General features: G+C 45.6%; 1 protein-coding gene across 3 annotated transcripts in view; it reads right to left on the bottom strand.

Annotated features, from left to right (window-relative positions):
• The window catches only part of ZDHHC20 (zinc finger DHHC-type palmitoyltransferase 20), an 88,921-nt gene that overhangs the window by 9,949 nt on the left and 60,363 nt on the right, over window positions 1-18,609 (bottom strand). For all 3 annotated transcript variants that reach the window (XR_009246434.1, XM_058670981.1, XM_058670982.1), the window contains exons 5-8: window positions 16,963-17,032; window positions 15,871-15,903; window positions 15,143-15,263; window positions 6,655-6,787 (exon numbers count right to left, since the gene is read on the bottom strand). Coding sequence is in view for 2 of the 3 variants with exons in the window: in XM_058670981.1 (XP_058526964.1) it covers window positions 6,655-6,787; window positions 15,143-15,263; window positions 15,871-15,903; window positions 16,963-17,032 (357 nt within the window). In the remaining variant the exon portion in view is untranslated. The remainder of the gene's footprint in view (window positions 1-6,654; window positions 6,788-15,142; window positions 15,264-15,870; window positions 15,904-16,962; window positions 17,033-18,609) is intronic.

Raw genomic sequence — 18,609 nt, 5'->3', positions numbered from 1 at the left:
GAGCCCATGTGTTCGCAGGTGCAGGGGATGTGGATTGTTCAGGGAAGGAAGGGGGTATAAGATTTGAGGGAGAAGAGCCCACTGCGGGAGTATGTTGCAGATGATGAATGACTTCTGGGGGACTTGCATCGACAAGGCCACCGTACTTGCGGGTAATCAAGGGGGCTGACCAAGAAGTTCTGAGGAGAGAAACTGGAGGACCTCATGGTCAGACTAATTCACCTGCCCACGTGGAAGAACTGAGCTGGGATAGTTAGCATTGATTACTGCCAACCACAACCCACTGGTGCACATAAACTTAGGGATGGGGGGCTCATGTGGCAGGGCTAAATCACAGTACCAGCCAGTGTCAGAGCAGATGATGGGTCATGATAGGCCATGACACTAACCAGCATGCAACAGAACGAAGTCTGATGGCAAAAAATCTGTCTGGGATATGTAGGCTCACTCCTGTGGAACTGTAACTTCTGCTAGTTTGCTCTACAGCTGAGAGGGGTGATAGGCTAAACTAGACATGACCATGGAACTCAACAACACTCATGAGCACTGGGGTTGGGAACAGGCCAGGCTGGTCCAGGCTGCAACACCTGCAGGTACACCCAAAAATTGGGTGGCAGCGGGTCAGGCTGCAACAGCTACCAGCACAAACAAAGGCTGACACTGCAATGCAGACTATGCTGGGTAAGACCTAGCACTCACTGGCACATATGAGATCTGGGTTTGGGAGTGGGCCTGGTGTGGGAACTTGAGAAACTCCCCTGGTAGGTCGTCATTCCCACTTATGAGCACTTCAGGTAGGGCTAAGTGTTGGTAAGGCCAGGCAGGGTTGCTCCACTTGGTGGCAGATGCTTGGGTTGGCTGTGGGGATGCGAACTGGGCAAGGCCAGGCCAAACTACAGCATGACAGCATGTGCAGGAGCACAGGACGGGGTGCAGGCCATGCTGGACTAGCCTATTGTGTCTACTGGTTTGCACGAAAGCCAGGGCTTGAGGGAGGCTGGGCAGAGGTAGGCTGCAGCAACCATCAGTGAGAACTGGGACTAGGGATGGGTCAGGCAAGATGAGGCCAGGCTGCAGGGTTCAAGGGCAAAGGCTAAGCAAGGGAATGGGCTATGCTGGTCTGGGTCAGAGCATCCACTGGCACATGCAAGATCTGTGTTTGGGAGCAGGGCTGGTTAAGGACCAAGGGCATGTTCTAGCTGGGATGTGATTTCCACTGGTGACCACAAGGGCCAAAATGGGGTGGCATACTGTGCTGGACATGACTTTGGTGTCTCTAGGCATGGGTGTGGGCTGGGTCTGGGGTGTTCCAGACTAGACTAGGCTCCAAAACCAGCTGGTGCTCATGAGAACCAGGGTGGGTGTGGGGCAGGTGGGGCTGGTCATGGCACCTGTTGAACCATGCAAGAGATGGGTCTGCAGGGTGGACCAGGTGCGGATGGGCTATAGCACCCCACAGAACTGGAATGAATGTGGGCCATTTGGGCAAGGCCACTGTGCCTGCTAGGATAGGAGGTGGGCCAAGTCAGACTGGGCCAAGAACTCAATGGTGTGTGTGAGATCTGCCACTGGGAAGTGACCTGACAGAGGAGCTTGGGGAACTCCTTTGTTAGGACACAGCCCCTACAGGTGAGTGCAAGAATTAAGACTTGGAGCAGCACAGACCAGGCCAGGTTACTATACCCGCTAGCATATGTGTGGGTCGGATCTGGGAAAATGCAACAACATTACCCAGTTCACATTAGGGCCAGGAGTGGGGGCTGGCTGGGCTAGGCTGCATTACTTGCCAGCTAATGCTGGGGTGAGGTGGGCCAAATTGGGTCACAAAAGCCACCAGCACACGTAAGACCTGGAAGTGGGTGAAGCGAGCCTTGTGGGGAGGCTGCAGGGGCTCCCCTGCTGCGCAACTGCTCATACTGGTTAGTGTAAGACCTAGGACTGGGGGCAGACCAGGATGGGCAGGGCAACAAAACCTACTGGCCTGCATGTGAGATGAATCAGGGGCAGAGCCAGGTTGGGCTAAGTGACCATATCGACTGGTGCATGCATGAACCAAAATGAGTCCAGGTTGGTTGGGCTTTGTCACAGCATCAGCTGATAAGCGCTGGAACTAGGGACAAGTTCTGTCAAACTAGATTGCAGAACCACCTGGAAAGTGCAAGATCCAGGGTTAGGAGTGGGACGAGTAGGAAAAGTGTGGGCATCCCTCGGATGGGCCGCAGTATCCACCAGGGAGCGTGAAAACCAGGGCTGGCTGGACAGGCACCCACTTGCATAACTGTGTACTGCATAGGGGGGTTAGTGGGGCTGAGCTAGGCTCCAAAATCCACCAATATACATAAGAGCTGAATGGGATGTAGAACTGACCGGACTGTTTGCTCCACACACTGGCATACGCAGGAAACATGGCTGGATCAGGCCTGGTAATAGTTATTGGGGATCACTCCAATGAGGCTACAATTCCTGCTGGTGTGTGTGAGAGCAAAGTGCATGGTAGGCAGGGTTGGGCTGCGCACAGCATCCACTGGGTTGAGTATGAGAGGAGGCTCATGGGGATGGAACTGACCAGGTGACTATAACCCACAGTGTGTGTGTAAGTTGATGTGGGTGAACGATTGAGCTGGACCCCAAGCTGCCTGGCACACACAGGAGTCAGTCTGGGATCAGCTCTGGTGAGGTTTCTTCGGGGAATGCTCCACCCCCAACTGTACCGCTGACTGAGGACTTCACGTATCCGTGTTCTCACTCAGCCTTTCTTTTGCTCTCCTTGTCTTACACCTAGGCTCTTCACTTTGAATCATGCACAGTTTTTGAACTCTAACATGTTATCTCTTGACCTGGTGCTGGAGACTCCAACCAACAGTAAATCAGAGTAACTTTTTTCATCACATCTTCACTAGTATCTGTTGTTATCTGACTTTCAGATGTTAGCCATTCTAACTGGGATGAGGTGAAACCTCATTGGGTTTTCTTCTTTTTAAAGATTTATTTTACTTTTATTGCAAAGTCAGATATACAGAGAGGAGGAGAGACAGAAAGATTTGTCCGTTGATTCACTCCCCAAGTGACCGCAATAGCCAGAGCTGAGCTGAGCCGAAGCCAGGAGTCTCTCCCAGGTCTCCCATGTGGGCGCAGGGTCCCAAAGCTTTGGGCCGTCCTCGACTGCTTTCCCAGGCCACAAGCAGGGCGCTGGATGGGCCGCAGGGCCGCAGGGATATGAACTGGCATCCATATGGGATCCTGGCGCATGCAAGGCAAGGACTTTATCTGGCTACCATGCCAGACCCAAATCTTATAAAAAGATATTAGGTTAAGCCTCCACCTGCAGTACTGGAATTCCATGTGGGCACCGGTTCTGGTTCAGGCTGCTCTGATCCACCTCTCTGCTCATGTGCCTGGAAAAGCACGCACATGAGGACCCAAAGATGACCCAAATCCTTGGGTCCCTGCACCCACTCGGGAGACCTGCAGAAGCTTCCAGCTCCTGGTTTCACACCACCCCAATGCCAGTCACTCTAGGTGTCTGGGGAATGAACTAGCGGATGGAAGATTTCTCTGTCTCTCCTTTGTAAATCTTTCAAATTAAAAAAAAAAAAATCTTAAAAAAGGTGAAAAAGGAAAAAATGTCTATCTCGGATTAAGAGGTAGAAAGAGAAATTTACTTGTGACTTCTAATTCTTCTACAATCCCTTACAATTGAGTAGTGCAGACAGAAGGATGAAAAGCTGGAGTATCTGTTACGTACTGTGAGGAACCTGGTTTAATCACATACACATTTCCTAAGACAGAGCTGAGGCCCTCAGTGAGGTCTGAGACTAAGGAGTTAAGATTCCCTCAATCACCTCTCAGCAGCACCGCTAGACATCCAAGTACTGGAGACAGCTGGCCACTGCGGCAGGCTACAGCCTGCAATGCAGCCGGCATGCGAACGCTGCTTCACATGCCGGCTCATCTACTTCCAATTCAGATTCCCACAAATGTGCCTGTGAGAGCAGCAGCAGAAGATGCTCCAATTGCTTGGCCTCCTCCCCCATGTGGGAGAGCTGTACAGCGCTCCAGCTCCCTGGCTCTGGCCCAGCACAGCTTAGTCACTGGGGCCATGTGGAAAGTGAGCCAATAAATGGAGGAGCTCTCTGTCTTTCCCACTCTCTATAACTTTCTAAATAATTCTTTTTTAAAAAAGAGGTGATATACCTCCATAAAATATCATCAAATGATAAAAGACAAACAACTGATGCAGTAGTGGAATGCTAGTCAACACCTAGGCTTGGGAGATGAAACTATTAAAGTGGCTTAGGGTTTTTTTTTTTTTTAAGATGTATTTATTGTTACTGGACAGGCAGAATCACAGAGACAAGGAGAGACACAGATCTTCCATCCACTGGTTCACTCCCCAAGTAGCCGCAACGGCCAGAGCTGAGCCGACCCGAAGCCAGGAGCTTCTTCCGGGTCTTCCATGCGGGTGCAGGGTCCCAAGGCTCTGGGCCGTCCTCGACTGCTTTCCCAGGCCACAAGCAGGGAGCTGGATGGGAAGTGCAGCACTTGGCTTTCTTGGAAATTCCAGTCTCTCTGGTTCTTCCAGGGAAACAGATGAAGCAGGTATGGTAGAAACTGGGGCAAACTGAAGCACATACACCCCTCTAAAACAACCAGCTACTATACAGTTCCAGCTGACAGAGGTGAATGGGGAAAACAAGCCCATCATCACCAGATTTATTAATTTTTGAAAAGGAAAATATCTAGTGTCCTATATAAGATCTGTGATTTCTGCTGCTGTGGGAGGTCTTCTGGGCTCCACCTTGCAAGCAGGCTACTTTTTCAGCATTTCTAACTGAGGAGCATGGAAAAGTGAGTTAACTCACAGGAGCCATCTTCTTTCTATGCAAGAGGGGTGAGGTATGAGCCAGAGCAATAGCGTAGTGGTTAAAGTCCTCACCTTGCACATGCTGGGATCCCATATGGGCACCAGTTCTAACCCCGGTGCTCCACTTCCCATCCAGCTCTCTGCTTGTGGCCTGGGAAAGCACTCTAGGAAGGTCCAAAGCCTTGGGACCCTGCACCCGCGTGGGAGACCCGGAAGAGCTCCTGGCTCCTGGCTTCAGATTGGCTCAGCTCCAGCCATTGCTGTCGCTTGGGGAGTGAATCATCGGTCAGAAGATCTTCCTCTCTGTCTCTTCTCCTCTCTGTATATCTGCCTTTCCAATAAAAATAAATAAATCTTAAAAAAAAAGAAAAAGAAAAAGAGGGGTGAGGTGTGATGGGGTTGCTGGAGAGGTCCACAGTGGAGGGGGAGCTGGGGAAGCGCAGAGAAATCACAGGTAGGAAACCGCCATAACTCAGTATCACATAAAATTAAAAGGATCCTACATGCTGCCCTAAAACCTCTTCCTTCCAGTGGTCCTGGCAGATTCACAGCCATGAGCTAGAGATGGTTTTCAAGTTTCTTACAAAACATTGCTAACAACAAATTCTTATTCCAGACGCTGCTACATTGGCAGGTGCACAAACACTCAACTAAAACATCGTGCTGCCTCCATGCCGACACCTCACTGATGGCCACAGCAACATCTCTGCCATGTTTGTTCAATGACTTGAATACATTACTGAAGCTTTCCCCTATACTTTCATTTTAAAAAATGAACAAAAAGAAAAAGAAATTCTGATGTTAGTGAAATAACATGTAAATTTCAATAACTGATACAAATGAAGCTCACCACATTTGGCCTTGGTTCCTGCACTTAACGGTGTGTGTAGCAGATGGGTCTGCTCCATTTCACATTCCACTTGGCTCTCATACACATCAATGGGTTTGGGAGCCTAGCTCAGCCCGACCTACCCCACTATCTAGCCCACACTCATGCTGGTAGGTGGCACTGCTTGTCCAGCAAGGCCTCCCTCAGCCCTGGTTTTCATGCTCTCCTACTTCTATTAGGCCAGTCCCAGCACCTGCTAGCTGATGCTGCATTAAAGCCAATCCAGCCCGCACTTACTGCGGCTCATGCATGCACTAGATATGGTTGCTTATCCCAGCCTGGCTCTCCCCATAATTCAGCTCACCTGCAGGTCAATGGGCTGTGTAGCTCTGCCCAGTCTGGTCTGCTCCCAGTCCCAGCTCTCACGCTCACCAGCAGCAGCAATGGCCTAGCAGGTGAGTTCTCACAGCCCCTCTACGTGGCTTACCACTCTCCTCATGTCTTGCATGTGTTGCTGAATGCTGTGACCTATACTGGCATGTCTAGCCTCACCTCGGCATTCACCAGCAGGTGCTTAGCCTGACTTGACCCAGCAAGCCCCCAGCCCCAGCTAATCAGGATACAACTCACTCTGGCTGAGAATGAACCTCTATAAGGCGTGTGGCTCTATTATCTTTCATAAACTGATTTTTCAAAAGAGACTATAAATGTGGGATTGCTTTTACTTATCAAAATTCATAAAGTCTCTACAACATGTTATGAAAAACGTTGATGAAGTCAAACTCATCTTCTCAATCTTCTTCAAAATAATTCATCCTTATTCATTATATATATATTACTATTACTTTTAATAAAAACATACTTAAGATTTTCCTATTACCCAACTCCTGGACTCTAGGGTCCAGCTTCATCTGTGGTCATTTTCGTAAGGAACTGTAATAACTTACTTTAACCTACTTACCTATTGTTGTTCTGTTTTTTCCAACTAGCCAGCAATGGTAGCTGAAAAGTGAGAGGACGCTGATGAAGAACATTGCAGACACAAAGAAAAGAAAAAGTACGTGGAATTTTGCACGTGTACCTGTTGGTTCACTCTGAAGAAAGATAAAAGAAGAGTTAGTTATGAGATAGTCAACCTCTAAAATGCAACTTGCAAATTACCTAAAGGCTTACGGGATAACCCAAAAATTTCCCAGGCATGAGTAACAGTAAAACTAGGTAATAGATCCCAAAGCAACAACTGTGAAAGCAAAGAACTGGTACCATTAAAGCAGACTGCTTATGGAAGAGGTCAGGAAGACTAATTTTAAAAATTGCTCTTGAGCATGTAAAGCTTCTAGCATTACTTTTAGTAGCAAATGGAAAGATGGACTCTCCTACCCAACAATTTGCTTTTGTAGTTCATGCAATGAGTTTTCTCAACACTGAGGTTCTACCAGGATTCCCTTATCTTTGTTCAAATATTTCCTTATTTTAATCATATATGATGCTAACTAGAAACTACTGTAATATTTAAGGTTTACTTTTGTGTTTTTCTAATTAGTGTTTTCAAAGCACCACAACGAAGATACCCATCCTCTCAGAGTCCTATCTTTTTCATCTTTAACCTAAAATAAATTGGTATCTGTTGATGGGAGAGGGCTTGAAGTGCTAGCTTTTAGAGAAAAATAATTGAAGAAATCCCCCTCCCTCTCCCTACCCTGCCCAGAAAAAGAGGCTGTTTCATTGATTTAAAAGTTATTAAATACTAGATTATGTTGATATTTCTCTTTTGCTTTTTTCCTAAACAACTACTATATCTTCTAAGTACATTGATTGTTTTCTATTGCCATCTTGTGAAGGAAACTTCTATGAAACATATTTATTATAAATGTCACAAAGAGATCATGAGAATGTCATGGCAATGATGTATTTTACCTTTGGACAATTCTCTGTAGATTTCCTGCGGCAAAGCTTGTGTAAATAGAGACAACGTATTAAGAAACCAAATTCTATACAAAATTATCCTCAACACTAGGTTTTATAATTCTTCACGTGGTACTATATGCTCTTTACTAAGACATAACTCTCCAACAATCATCTACAACATTTTCTCAGAAAACGAAAAAAGAAAAAACAGACAAGAACGTAGAGCTCTTGGAACACATTTTGGATACCCTTTAATTACACACTTTGCACTGAGCTTTTACAACAGAGATTAACTGAATAAAATGTTTGAGTAAACTTTCTTAAACTTCTGATTAGTAGTTTTGAAAAACTCAATATGATGACATTTTCTAGAAAAAAAATTCTTTTACTTTTATTTGAAAGACAGATTTTTATACAGAGAGAGGAGAAGCAGAGAAGTCTTCTATCTAGCTGCTGGTTTACTCCCCAGATGGCTGCAACAGAACTGAGCTAATACAAAACCAGGAGCTTCTTCCAGGTCTTCCCGCACGAGTGCCAGGGCCCAAAGACCTGAGTCAGCCTCTGCTGCTTTCCAAGCCATAAGCAGGGAATGAATCTGAGGTGGAGCAGGTGGGACACGAACCAGCACCCATACGGCGAGACTTGTGCTGCAGATCAGGGCTGAGCCTACTAAGTCACCATGCTGACCTCCATCTGATGATTTCTTACCATCCCTGGGGCTGCTGCCTCTTCCTCTGGGACCCTACACAACAGCCTGTGAAACGAGCCGACTGCTCGGCTGCCTGCACTCCTGTCGGTCCTCAGGTCAGCAGACGCAGCAACGCTTCTACAAGTTAAATCACATCACTCCTCTCTCCATTTTCATCTAAGGGAAAGCCATCACCCTGCCAGCACTTCCCAAGGCCTGTGCCACTCGTGCCCCTCCCACCCACCTCAGTGCTGGCTTTCCCCTGGTCTTTCCCCTGGTCATTCTTTGCCAGCTGGAGCAGCCTCCTTGCTCATGGCCACACAAGCTGGGGATACCTACCCTGTCCCTTCGACCTGCAGTGCTTTGCACTTTTCCTTCAAGGCTTTGCTCAGCTCCTTCCTTCTTTAACATTGCGCCAGCAACCACCAAGTCCCTTTCCCCAGGTGCCAAAGGCCTTACCCTGCTTTCCCTGCATTAGTCTCCAAAGGCTGCTTTGCGGGAGGCATTAAGATATTCGTGTTCCTCCTGGCTCCAGCTCCAATTCCAGCTTCTGATACAGGACACCCTGGCAGGCAGCCAGCTCCAGTGGGAAACCTGGGGTGCCAGGCTCCTGCCACCACTGGGTCCAGCCCTGGTCACTGTGGGTGTCTTGGGGAGTGAACCAGGTTGGTGTCTGTTCTCTCAAATAGAAATTTTTTAAATATTTAAAAGGCAGCTCTATAAAGACAGAGTTATTTCTTCGTTTACTGGCACAAGGCAATGAAAAACTTCATGGAGGGGCTGACATTATGTCACAGTGAAAAGTCAAATCACCACCCAAAATGCTGGCATCCTATACGGGTGCCAGTTCAAGCTCTGGCTGCTCCATTCCTGATCCAGTTCCCTGCTAACGCACCTGGGAGAGCAGCAGAGGATGGTCCAGGGGCTTGGGGCCTGTCCACTCATGTGGGAGACACGGATGACACTTTTGGCTTTTGGTATTGGTCTGGTCAGCCCCACTGGTTGTTTCAGCCATTTTGGGGGTAAATCAGCAGATGGAGACCAATTTGTCCCTTAAACTTGGGTTAAAAAAAAAACAAAGCTCACGCAAAATGCGATTCAAACACAAGCCTACTTTGATGCAACACATGTTTTGAAATCTATGCATAGCTTTTTTTTTTTCACTAGATATATCATCCACCAGCTTCTTGAAAACATGTAGATATAGCCCTAGAGTACTCTCTGGCATAGCATAAAGTGCAAACTAAATATCTGTGAAATGAATGAAGAAGAAAAACGTAATTTTACTCGTTGTGCTCATGAGAAATATTGTTTTTTTTTAAAAGATTTACTTATTTTTATTGGAAAGGCAGATTGACAGAGAGAAGGACAGAGAGAAAGACCTTCCATCCAGTGGTTCACTCCCCAAGTAGCCACGACGGCCAGAGCTGAGCTGATCCAGAGCCAGGAGCTTCCGGGTCTCCCACCCGGGTACAGGGTCCCAATGTTTTGAGCCGTCCTTGACTGCTTTTCCAGACCCCAAGCAGGGAACTGGATGGGAAGCGAAGCTGCTGGGATAAGAACCAGTGTCCACATGGGATCCCTGTGCATGCAAGGCGGGGCCAATAACCACTAGGCTACTGCGCCCAGACCGCTCATGAGGAATCTTTAAAAGACTAACATCTGGGTTTCAATGCCCAAACTTCAAAAATTTAACGAGTTTCCAAAACTGAAAATCCTTCTAAAATGCATTAGATTCATTTTATTTATTTGAAAGAGTCACAGAGAGGGTAAAGGGAGGAGGAGAGAAAGAGACAGAGAAAAGGAGAAAGAGAAAATCTTTCATTGACAGGTTCAGTCCCCCTAGCTGCCTCCATGGAGTGCTTCCTAGTTTGCGGCCTGGGAGTAGCACGCTATTTCTTCAGTGGGACTATCACTTCTGATTTGCTGGTCTCAACATTGTTACCTGAACAATAATAAAACCTACATTTAAAAAAATCTTCACAGGGTTTCTAGAAATTGTTTTTTTTTTTTTTAAGATTTTATTATTATTATTGGAAAGCCGGATATACAGAGAGGAGGAGAGACAGAGAGGAAGATCTTCCATCCGATGTTTTCACTCCCCAAGTGAGCCGCAACGGGCCGGTGCGCGCCAATCCGAAGCCAGGAGCCAGGAACCTCTTCCGGGTCTCCCACGCGGGTGCAGGGTCCCAAGGCATTGGGCCGTCCTCAACTGCTTTCCCAGGCCACAAGCAGGGAGCTGGATGGGAAGTGGAGCTGCCGGGATTAGAACCGGCGCCCATATGGGATCCCGGGGCTTTCAAGGCGAGGACTTTAGCCGCTAGGCCATGCCGCCAGGCCGGGTTTCTAGAAATTGTAACTATGAAAGTACTACTTAACTACATTAAAACATTTCATAAAATCCATAAAGATGAGAACAAAAGTATCAGAAGAAAACATGGGTGAATATTCAATAACTTTAGATTGAATGAGCCTATAAATAAAAAGAACTGCTTTAAAAATGTAAACTTGTTTTGCTAAAGCCATTCTCAAATCAAAAACTAAAACAGGTCAAAAGACACAACAGCAAAACAAACAGAAACACACACACACAAACTAACAAACCACCAAAAATCGCTTGCAAATCCCTTCAGAAAAAGGATTACCATATTTAGTAATGTCTCTTATACTACAGATGTATAAATTGTTTTTTTAAAAAAAGAGATTTATCTATTTTTATTGGAAATGCAGATATACAGAGAGGAGGAGAGACAGAGAGGAAGATCTTCTGTCCGATGGTTCACTCCCCAAGTGGCTGCAATGGCTAGAGCTGAGCCGATCCAGAGCCAGGAGCCAGGAGCTCTTCTGGGTCTCCCATGCAGGTGCAGGGTCCCAAGGCTTTGGACCGTCCTCGACTGCTTTCCCAGGCCACAAGCAGGGAACTGAATGGGAAGAGGGCCACCGGGATTAGAACCGGTGCCCATATGGGATCCCGGGCGTGCAAGGCGAGAACTGTAATCACTACTCTATCGTGCCGGGTCCAGGTATAAATTCTATTTGAGATATATGCATTGCAAATATCTTTTCCAATATGTAGCTTACCTTTCATGTTATTTATTTATTTATTTAAAATATTTATTTATTTTTATTGGAAAGTCAGATATACAGGAAGGAGAAGAAACAGAGAGGAAGATCTTCCATCCATTGATTCACTCCCCAAGCAGCCACAACGGCCAGAGCTGAGCTGATCCAAAGCCAGCAGCCTGCAGCCTCTTCTGGGTCTCCCATGCAGGTGCAGGGTCCCAAGGTTTTGGGCCGTACTCGACTGCTTTCCTAGGCCACAAGCAGGGAGCTGGATGGGAAGCGGGGCTGCTGGGTTTAGAACTGGCACCCATATGGGATTCCAGTGCTTTCAAGGCAAGGACTTTAGTTGCTAGGCTATCACGCTGGGCCTTTACCTTTTTCTTTTCTTCTTTTTTTTTTAAAGATTTATTTATTTTTATTGGAAAGGCAGATATACAGAGAGGAGGAGAGACAGAGAGGAAGATATTTCGTCCAATGGTTCACTCCCCAAATGGCTGCAATGGCTGGAACTGAGCCAATCCAAAGCCGGGAGCCAGGAGCTTCTTTCGAGTCTCCCACACGGGTGCAGGATCCCAAAGCATTGGGCCATCCTTGACTGCTTCCCAGGCCACAGGCAGGGAGCTGGATGGGAAGCAGGGCCGCCGGGATTAGAAGCGGCGCCCATATGGGATCCCGGAGCGTTCAAGGCAAGGACTTGAAGCTGTTATGGTATCGCGCCGGGCCCTTACCTTTAAATTTAAAAGTTTTTTTTTTGAATTTATTAAAGGCTATTACTTTAGGATTTATTTATCTATCTAAAAGGCAAAGAGAGAAATAGATCAATGTTCCATTCTCCAGTTCATTTCCCAAAAGGCAGTAAAAGCCAGGGTAAGCCAAGGAAAAGCCGGAGTGCCAAGCACTTAAGTGCTTATACCACCTGCTGCCTCCCTGCATGCCTGTTGGCGGGAAGCTGCAGGGAGGTGGAGCTGAGACTCAACTAAGCGACTGACTGGGATGCAGACATCCTGAGAGGTGAATCATTACATCAAACTCCCATCTTGAAGTTTTTCATTGTAATAAAGTCTCTAATTCACTGATATTCTATGGCTAATGATTCCTAGGTCCTATCATCAATGTCAGGAAAAATGACTCGTACTGCTAATAAGAAAAACTTTCCTATGTAAGTACAAAAACTTACTGGAAAGAAAGGGCAAAGAGCCCTCAGAGGAGGCTCGTGCAGCAGCCATGATGATCGTTACTGAGCACACATCCACGCAGACGCAAAATGCAGCAGCTCTTGCTCACAAGCTAGCAAGAACTGCCGTGGAGAAAGGGGGGGATACGGAGGCAGCAGACAGGGCGACCCACCGCTGCGTAACCCAAGCAGGAACGATTTAAAGCACACCGAACCAGGGAAGAAATTACAGACCATCTACTCTGGGTTTTCTATGAATCACGTAATTAACACTAACGTTCACATCAGCCTGGGGACAAACAGCACCTCAGATTTTAAAGTGAGCCCACGAAAAACGAATGGTCACACATCTTTACCATGGCCTTTTGCTCCGCCCAGCAAACAATCCCCACCTACTGCGTGCCAGGCAATATCCAAGAGGTCTGGAATGTGACAAACATAAAACATCTTGCCCTTATGTAGCTTAGATCCTGGAAAATAAAACAACCTTTCTATAATAAAGATTTTTTTTTTTTTTTGGCAACAATGCAGCCCTGATTTTAATTCCATGGAGGGAATCACTTTGACTCAGAGAGGACAGTTGAAGGTTAACTGCTCTCATGAAAGTGAAAACACGGAGGAAAATGAATGGCTAAAGGAGCAAATGCGGTTGGTTTGACAACTCCTGATGTTTCAGTTAACAGCAGCTGGTGACGAGGGACAAAGGCTTGGGGCGTGGCAAGAGCCAGGCCTGCAGAGAGACAGTATGAAAGCTACTGGAGTACAGACCATTACCAGAAACACGTACTGTGGTGGGGAATAGGACTGAAGCTGCCTGCCAGGAGCGGGGAGGAAATGAGCTAAGAGATGAATAACATCTTGAGAATTAAAGAGAGAATGTTAACGAAAGGAGGTAGTTTTGTTTCAAAATTGCTTCTAAGCTTTAACAAAATGCACAGATAAAATCAAATAATGTCAAAAAACTTTTTTTTTTTTTTTAAAAAAAACCAGCTGCTTTCAGTCTCCTGGCAGTCTCTACCAAAGCACACACTCCCACAGTAACAAAAGGAAGAGTGAACTGCTATGATCTCCTTTGTATAATTATTTGTACAAGGTCTTTACATTTAAAGGGTACTGTTGAAAAGTGTGTCTCTTTAAGTTCCTTCTCAGAAGCAAGCACTGTGGTCTTTTCAATACGTTCTTCCAAAGATGACGTGCTATTTCTCTGTAGAAACGCTAGCACACTATACGCATTCTTTCATAGCTCACTGCTTTCATATGTAACACACCTCACATTATTTGTCACAAAGGGCTTCCTTACTTCTTCTTAAGCTATACCACATTCTTTTCTGTGTGCGTATCTCTTAACTTAGTCCTTTCTTTCAACTATTTAAGGGCCAGAGCTGACACTGTGGGTAAACTGTGATGCTAGCTTCCTCATGCCGGTTTGTGTCCTGGCTGCTCCACTTGGAACCCAGCTCCCTAACAGCCTGGGAAGACAGCTGAACTGGCCCACGTGCTGGACTCCTGCCACGGAGAGGGGAGGCCTGGCTGAGCCTTGGCAGCTGCTCACCATCTGGGGAATAAACCAGCAGTAGGAAAATGTCTCTGTATCTCTGAATTTCAAATAAGTAAAAGCAAGCAAGCAAACAAACAAATAATTTTGAAACCCAAAACCCAGCTGTCCAGTGCGGCAGCAGCAGATCGATGGCTGCATGGAGTCCTGCCTGTTGCCGTCACTATTACAAAGCTGCAGGAAGACCAGGAACTCAAAGAGCAAGTCTTTTCTTAAAACTGATGTCTTGGGTCCGGCACAATAGTGCAGTGGTTAAAGTTCTCGCCTTGCACGCGCCGGGATCCCATATGGGCGCCGGTTCTAATCCCGGCAGCTCCACTTCCCAGCCAGCTCCCTGCTTGTGGCCTGGGAAAGTAGTTGAGGACGGCCCAAAGCTTTGGGATCCTGCACCTGCATGGGAGACCCGGAAGAAGCCCCTGGCTCCTGGCTCTTCGGAATGGCGCAGCACAGGCCGTTGCGCTCACTTTGGGAGTGAACCATTGGATGGAAGATCTTCCTCTCTGTCTCTCCTCCTCTCTGTACATCTGCATTTCCAATAAAGATAAATAAATCTTAAAAAAACAAACACCTTGATGCCTTTTATTTCAGTGTGGCTGAAAACAACTTGGGTCACCAAGAAAAGCTCACTCTCGTGTAGCACACGTGAACTTATAAATAAGTGTGCATCCTAGGTGAGTGCCACTGTGTCCTCTGCTCCACTGCAGACTCTGATCCGCAGAACTGAAGTACCTCTAGCGCGATGGCACCGTGGTGTAGCAGGGCGCGTCGTGCTCAGTGACGCCAACTCCCTGCTAATGTGCCTGACCACTCGGGCCCCTGCCACCCATCCAGGAGACCTGGGCGGAGTTCCAGGCTCCTGGTTTGGGCCTGGCCCATCCCAGCCACCGTACCCTTTGGGAAGTGATCCTACAGACGGATGGTCTCTATCTCGCCCTCTCGCTCTCTAATTTAGCCCTTCAAATAAATAACAAGTATGTCTACTTGTACAAAAGAATCAAATTATTTGGGAATATGGCGTCTTAAAAGTCTGAAATACACGTTTAAGATAGAAAAAGACTTACCGTCCAAAATTTTATAAAGTACTCTAAAACCGTGGTAGCCACAAAAAGGCAATACAATAAGGAATAGAATAAAAACAGCATGAAGAATTTGTAATTAGAAAATCCCACACAGTTATTCACCCTGGAAGAATAAGAAAGATTCACCATAAAAATAAGAAAAAGCACAAATTCACAGACATAGAAAATACATGAGAAATTGCCAAGGGCCAGTGGGAGGGGAAAATGGGGGGCTGTTAAATGAACACAGTTTCAGTTTTATAAGAGGAAAGAAGTTGTGGGGATTGACCATACGACATGTAAATGTACTTAATGCTACTGATCGTATACCTAAAAAAAAAATGGTTAAAGTGTTAACTTCTGCTTTTTAATCATAATAGAAAAATCAAAATTTAATCATTATTACTTGGAGGTAGGTCATTTGGGAAGTGGGGAGAAGTGTCTTAAAAATGGATGCATGTTTTAACACATTCCAAAAAGAACTTTGGAATTTTAGTATTAATACTTAACACATTATGATTAGGCTTAATAATATCAGAAGACATTTTTAAAGGAAAACATTTAATATAAACACTCTTCTATACATACATATATGCATATAAGCAGATCAATCTTAACACCTATAAGTAATGAAATTGACCTTTAAAATTTAGAAACATTGAGGTAAAACACTCTAAATTCCCTCCTTCCCTCCCCTCCCACCCTTCCGTAATCGCATTCTTTATACATACCAAGGACAGTGATGATCCATCTTAAGAATACATCTAAGAAACAAATAAGCATAAGAAAATTTATGCAGAAAAAAATTCCCCATCTCTAATTTCTTACAATTTTATTTGACTTAAATCTCTCCTTAGAGTGCTAGACCAGAAATATCAGGTTAAAGACAGTTTCATGACATTGCCATAAGTATCTCGCACAGGCCATGAGCTTTCGCAGTGGGATTACAACTGAACATTTCCAGTTATCTTGGATGGTATCAAATAAAATTTTAATTCTCACTTCTGATGGACACATTAGATAGGACAAGTCTACAAATTACCTGAATAAGATATAGGAAATTACAAACGTGATCCTATGTTATCTTAAACATACAAGTGATAAAAAAATATAACTAGAAGCAAAGCATATAAAAATGAACACTAAAGGGCTTGGAGACAGTTACTTTCCTACTGACTGTGTTACATTTAATTACAAGCATAAACACTACTGTATTGCTACAATGGAGGACAAAGCAAACCCAAAATTTACCTCCCTACTACTGTATGCACTCTACATCTGTTAGACCACAGATCAGCTCAAACAACATAGCAAACTGGTAACCAACAATGACAAAGCAGGCAGCTTGTCTAAACAAAAATCGAGAATTAGCTGGATTCCCAGGCTACATATTTTTAACATACTCACTACCTTCTCACATGTAGGAGCAGGGATGTCTTTCAAATTTCTTTGGAAAAACTGTCACAACGGTAACTGAAGATAGGTACTTGGGGGACCTTTGTAGGTTTTACATGTCAGCACTAACAATAGAAACAAGAAAACTCAGTGTGTTTTAAATCCAGTTATCTTTCTCAAGGGGATTAAGACCACTTGGTCATCAGTAATATATAGGGCATCTTCAAGAAATTCATGGAAAATGCATGAATTTCAAAATGTTTTAAAAAACAAATAAACTTCTTCTTTTAGATTCCATTGTCCACAATTTTTGAAGTTTCTCATTTCAAGTATATAGAAAGTATATTTAATGTCACAATTCTCCATACTGTTGTCCGCCAGTCCCAGTGTGCGGTTTATATGAAAGCACACGAGTGAGGAGCACTTACGTGTCACAGGCTGAGCAGTGATGTGCCCGATCAGGTTTAATCAACTGACACTTCTCACAATATCTGATAGCTACAGCAAAAAGAGGAAAAGGTTGGAGGGGATGCAAGGTTAACTAATTTGATTATAAAACTTGATGTTTAAAAAATAAACAACCCTAAGAAATTGTAAAATAATATGAAAATCACAGTTTCTCAAAACAGAATGTTAAGAGAGAGGCCAGCACTAAGGCATGCTGGGTGGACACTGCCCATGGTGACAGCGTGACATACAGGCACTGGCTGGAATCTTGGCTACTCCACTTCTTCTTCTTCTCCTTTTTCTTTCAATTTTTATTGGAAAGTCAGATACACAGAGAGGCGGAGAGACAGAGAGGAAGATCTTCTGTCTGATGATTCACTCCCCAAGTGGCCTCAATGGCAGGAGCTGAGTTGATCCAAAGCCAGAAGCCAGGAACCTCTTCCGGGTCTCCCACGTGGGTGCAGGGTCCCAAGGCTTTGGGTCGTCCTCGACTGCTTTCCCAGGCCACAAGCCGGGAGCTGGATGGGAAGCAGGGCTGCCAGGATTAGAACCGGCGCCCATATGGGATCCCTGTGCGCAAGACAAGGACCTTAGCTGCAAGGCGACTGCGCAGGGCCCGCTACGCCACTTCTGATCTGACTCTCTGCTAATGCGCTGGAAAAAGCAGTGAAAGATGGTTCAAATCTCTGGGACCTTGAACCCACACGAGAGGCCCAGAAGATGCTCCTGGCTTGGGCCTGGTCCAGCCTAAGCTGTTGGGGCCATTCGGGCAGTGAACCAGAGGACAAAAGATTTCTCCCCTGCCCTACCTCTCTCATATCTTTGACTTTCAAATAAATACACATTTTTTTTTAAGAGATAGAAGATACAGATAAATGAATCTGTACTGCGTTTTCAACATAGAAAGTAGATCCAAAGCACATGACTGTGTAAGGTCAAACGGTGCGGTGAGTCGCAGCACTTGTCCAGGAAGGCAGACATCTAACACCTACGCCCTGTGTTTCCTCTATTGTTACTGAGGTGTCAAGGTAAGAAACAGCACAGAACACTGACACACTCCGTCTTGGAGACGCTCAGGGCTCTCGCCAGTTGGCTCTGATACAAGCATTCCAAAACACGGGATCAGTAAACTACTCTCTAAGAGCATTAATTTCCTAATTTGTAAATACAAGTAATATCAAGTGGAAGAATTATTGTATTAGAACAAAATCTGGGGGCCCGGCGCAGTGGCCTAGCGGCTAAAGTCCTCGCCTTGAACACGCCAGGATCCCATATGGATGCCGGTTCTAATCCCGGCAGCTCTACTTCCCATCCAGCTCCCTGCTTGTGGCCTGGAAAAGCAGGAGAGGATGGCCCAAAGCCTTGGCACCCTGCACCCGTGTGGGAGACCCGGAGGAAGTTTCTGGCTCCTGGTTTTGGATCAGCTCAGACCGTTGCGGCTGCTTGGGGAGTGAATCATCGGACAGAAGATCTTCCTCTGTCTCTCCTCCTCTCTGTATATCTGACTTTGCAATAAAAATAAATAAATCTTTAAAAAAAATCTGGAACATCAGATTCTCAACAATTATGATACCATTGCTACTATTAATGATATTTATCTTGTTATTATTATTTTACTATTATTTATG

Source organism: Ochotona princeps, chromosome 12, assembly GCF_030435755.1.
Source record: "Ochotona princeps isolate mOchPri1 chromosome 12, mOchPri1.hap1, whole genome shotgun sequence".
NCBI classification, from domain to species: domain Eukaryota; kingdom Metazoa; phylum Chordata; class Mammalia; order Lagomorpha; family Ochotonidae; genus Ochotona; species Ochotona princeps.
This window is presented reverse-complemented; position numbering and strand designations above follow the sequence as displayed.